Source organism: Lolium rigidum, chromosome 2 (genome assembly GCF_022539505.1).
Source record: "Lolium rigidum isolate FL_2022 chromosome 2, APGP_CSIRO_Lrig_0.1, whole genome shotgun sequence".
Lineage (NCBI taxonomy): Eukaryota > Viridiplantae > Streptophyta > Magnoliopsida > Poales > Poaceae > Lolium > Lolium rigidum.
The window spans coordinates 53,528,451-53,531,045 of NC_061509.1; the positions used below are offsets into that span (position 1 = coordinate 53,528,451).

The 2,595-nt window shown below is 57.3% G+C and overlaps 1 protein-coding gene across 1 annotated transcript; it reads right to left on the reverse strand.

Moving 5' to 3' along the window:
• Positions 1-694: 694 nt before the first annotated feature.
• On the reverse strand, positions 695-1,942 carry LOC124689742 (serine/arginine repetitive matrix protein 1-like). Its single transcript, XM_047223221.1, has one exon. The coding sequence runs from the start codon at positions 1,940-1,942 to the stop codon at positions 695-697; it is 1,248 nt and encodes a 415-aa protein (XP_047079177.1).
• Positions 1,943-2,595: the final 653 nt, after the last annotated feature.

Below are 2,595 nucleotides of genomic sequence, written 5' to 3' on the forward strand. Positions count from 1 at the left end.
TTAAACGGCCTCGGCATCTCCATGATTCACTTACCAAGCCATGGAAAGTTTTCGGGCAAAAGTTATCATTGTGCATGCTTTCGTTATCTTTGTTCAGTTGCACATGCCACCTTGATTAAACCAACCACTCGCCTTTTGTTTCAACTTTTACATCAACATTCAACATAGAGATACTCCTACTGTAAAACAAGATAAGAACCTCAGAGTGTCTGGGTGAACATTAATTTACCACTGCAAAGAACAGAACAGGCAGCAGTAACGCCATGGACAGAATTCATTTCATGTGTTTTTCCCTCTTCATCATCATCATCATCACGGTTGAGAACAAAGGTGAGATCAAATGTGCTTATACAACAAGAATCAAATCTGAGAGTTGAGTGGATAGCAAAAAACATTAGACAAAATTTACAGGACAGGAGCAAGATGAATGGTGGTGGGGAATCTACCTAGCCAGCTCCTAACAACCACCACAAAAATAATATGCTAGTATCATCCTCTCATAATCTGATTGTTTCTCTTTCGATTTCTGGATCTCTTGTTCAACTCAAATCCAAACTAGCTATCTGAAACTGTTCTTTCGATCTGCTTTTTTTTTCTGCAAAGGAAAATAGGAGTACTACCAGTCTACCACCGAATCCTAGAGGCTACTGCCTAGTCCCTACGCTACGCTAGCCTAGTCAAAACAGGGTTAATTTCATTTGCTGGAGACAAGATCTCTGCAACTCACGCTGCTGCTTCCGGCGGGATGTGCGGCCTTCCGGCCGAGCGACGACCGCAGCCTCGCCGCCGCCGCGTCCTTGGCCGCCACGTCCTTTTTGTCCTTGAAGAACCCGAACGACGGCCGCGAGCACACGGGCACGTTGAGCACCACCGGCGTGGAGTAGGACCGGTCCATCACGCGCGACCGGGACCGCAGGGAGTGGGCGCTGCCGGCGGGGGAGCTGGAGCTGCGCTCGAGCCCCTGGAACACGATCTTGCCGGAGGAGTTCATGCGCGGGGAGTCCACGGACGCCACGGACGGCGGCGGCGGGGCGGCGGGGCGGCGACGCGCGGGGCTGTGCGTGGCCCGTGGCGGGGCGGAGCTGCTGTGCGAGGCTCGGGGTGGCGCGGAGGCGGGCGGGTGGCAATGGCGCTGCTGCGGTTGGGAGCGGACGAGGCGGATGCGCGGCTTCAGGGCGAGGTCCACCGAGTCGACGGAGTGGCGCGGGAAGTCGTCGTGGTCGTGCGCGGAGGAGGAGGACGAGGAGGACATGGAGAAGCGGGAGGACGCGAGGGAGAGGGATGTCTCCGAGTCGGAGCTGTCGCGGAGGAGCGGCGCCGCGGAGAGGTCCGACGCGCGACCGCCGCTCCGCTGCCGGAGGAGCAGCTTCAGGGACCTGGCCGCCGAGGAGTTGGACGCTCTGGACGGGGTCGCCGGCACTTGCGACGGAGAAGGCGAAGTAGACGGCGACGCTGGCGGCTTCTGCGGGGTCTGCACCTTCCTGAGCCTGAGCAGCTCCCGCCAGCGGCTCGAGCACGTCGGCGCCTTGGGGGAGAACACGTACGGGTCGAACGCCTCGGGCATCGTTGGCCGGAGCGTCCTCACCAGCTCAGGCGTCGCCGGGATCTCCGCTGCTGCAGGTGCGGTCTGCGGCTCCCGCTCCGCATCCGGGGCCGCCGCCTCCGCGACGGGCTGCGGGCGGAGCGGCAGCAGCTTCCCGTCCGCGAACAGCTCGTCGGCGGGGAGCATGGTGCCCGACCCGCCGAAGCTGAACTCGAAGTCGATGAACTCCTTGGACACCGCTGCGGCCTGCTCCGCCTTGCAGGCCGATACCAGCCCGTGATCCGCTGATGCCGACGAGGAAGCAGCGGGGGAAGCAGAGTCGCGGCCGAAGGAGAGGCGCGGGCCGAGCCAGCCGTAGGACATTGCGGCCGGCGAGCTAGTGGCGACGGCGGATGCCATGGCGTGCGGCGAGGCGCATCCAAGGTCGGCAGGACCGGGAGGGCGTACACTGGTTACTGTACTTGGCTGTTGCGGCTGCGGGCTTGTGGTTGTGAAAATGGCGAGACAGGGACAGGGGTAAAGGCGCGCGTATATATAACCCGGGACAGTAATTTCCCTGACAATGCGGGCCCCATTCCCTGCATTACCCAATCGCACGACGACGCGTTCGCCGTCTCTCTCGTGCAGATGGGGAGTTAATCTCCGGTTAATATTTTTGACGGGAGGTAGGTAGCGCCACTGGATTAGTACTTGTACGGGTATACGTACAGTACACCATTATATATAGAGAAAAATGGTGTTGCTTGTGTCTGCCTTTGGAGTTTGGAGGCAAAGCGTTGCGTTAACAAACAAAACACTCTGCATGCAGCTGCAGTGGTAATAATGTACTTTGATCGCGCCACGACAAAGCAGATCTACTTGCGCGAGCGGCAAGCTGATTACAGGCTACGCTACAAAGACCAGGACTGTTCCGGTTACAGCACTTGTCTTTTTTCTTTTTGATATCATCTCCAACAAGTACTACTAGTTAAAAAACTGAATTTTAGAACATAGAAGGCTAAAACAAAAGGCTCCAACATATTTGATTATCTCAGCTCTAAAATGTAAGCCTT

Bases quoted from the DNA above. Each gene is read 5' to 3' on its own strand.
- LOC124689742 (XM_047223221.1), bottom strand. From the start codon at position 1,942: ATGGCATCCGCCGTCGCCACTAGCTCGCCGGCCGCAATGTCCTACGGC.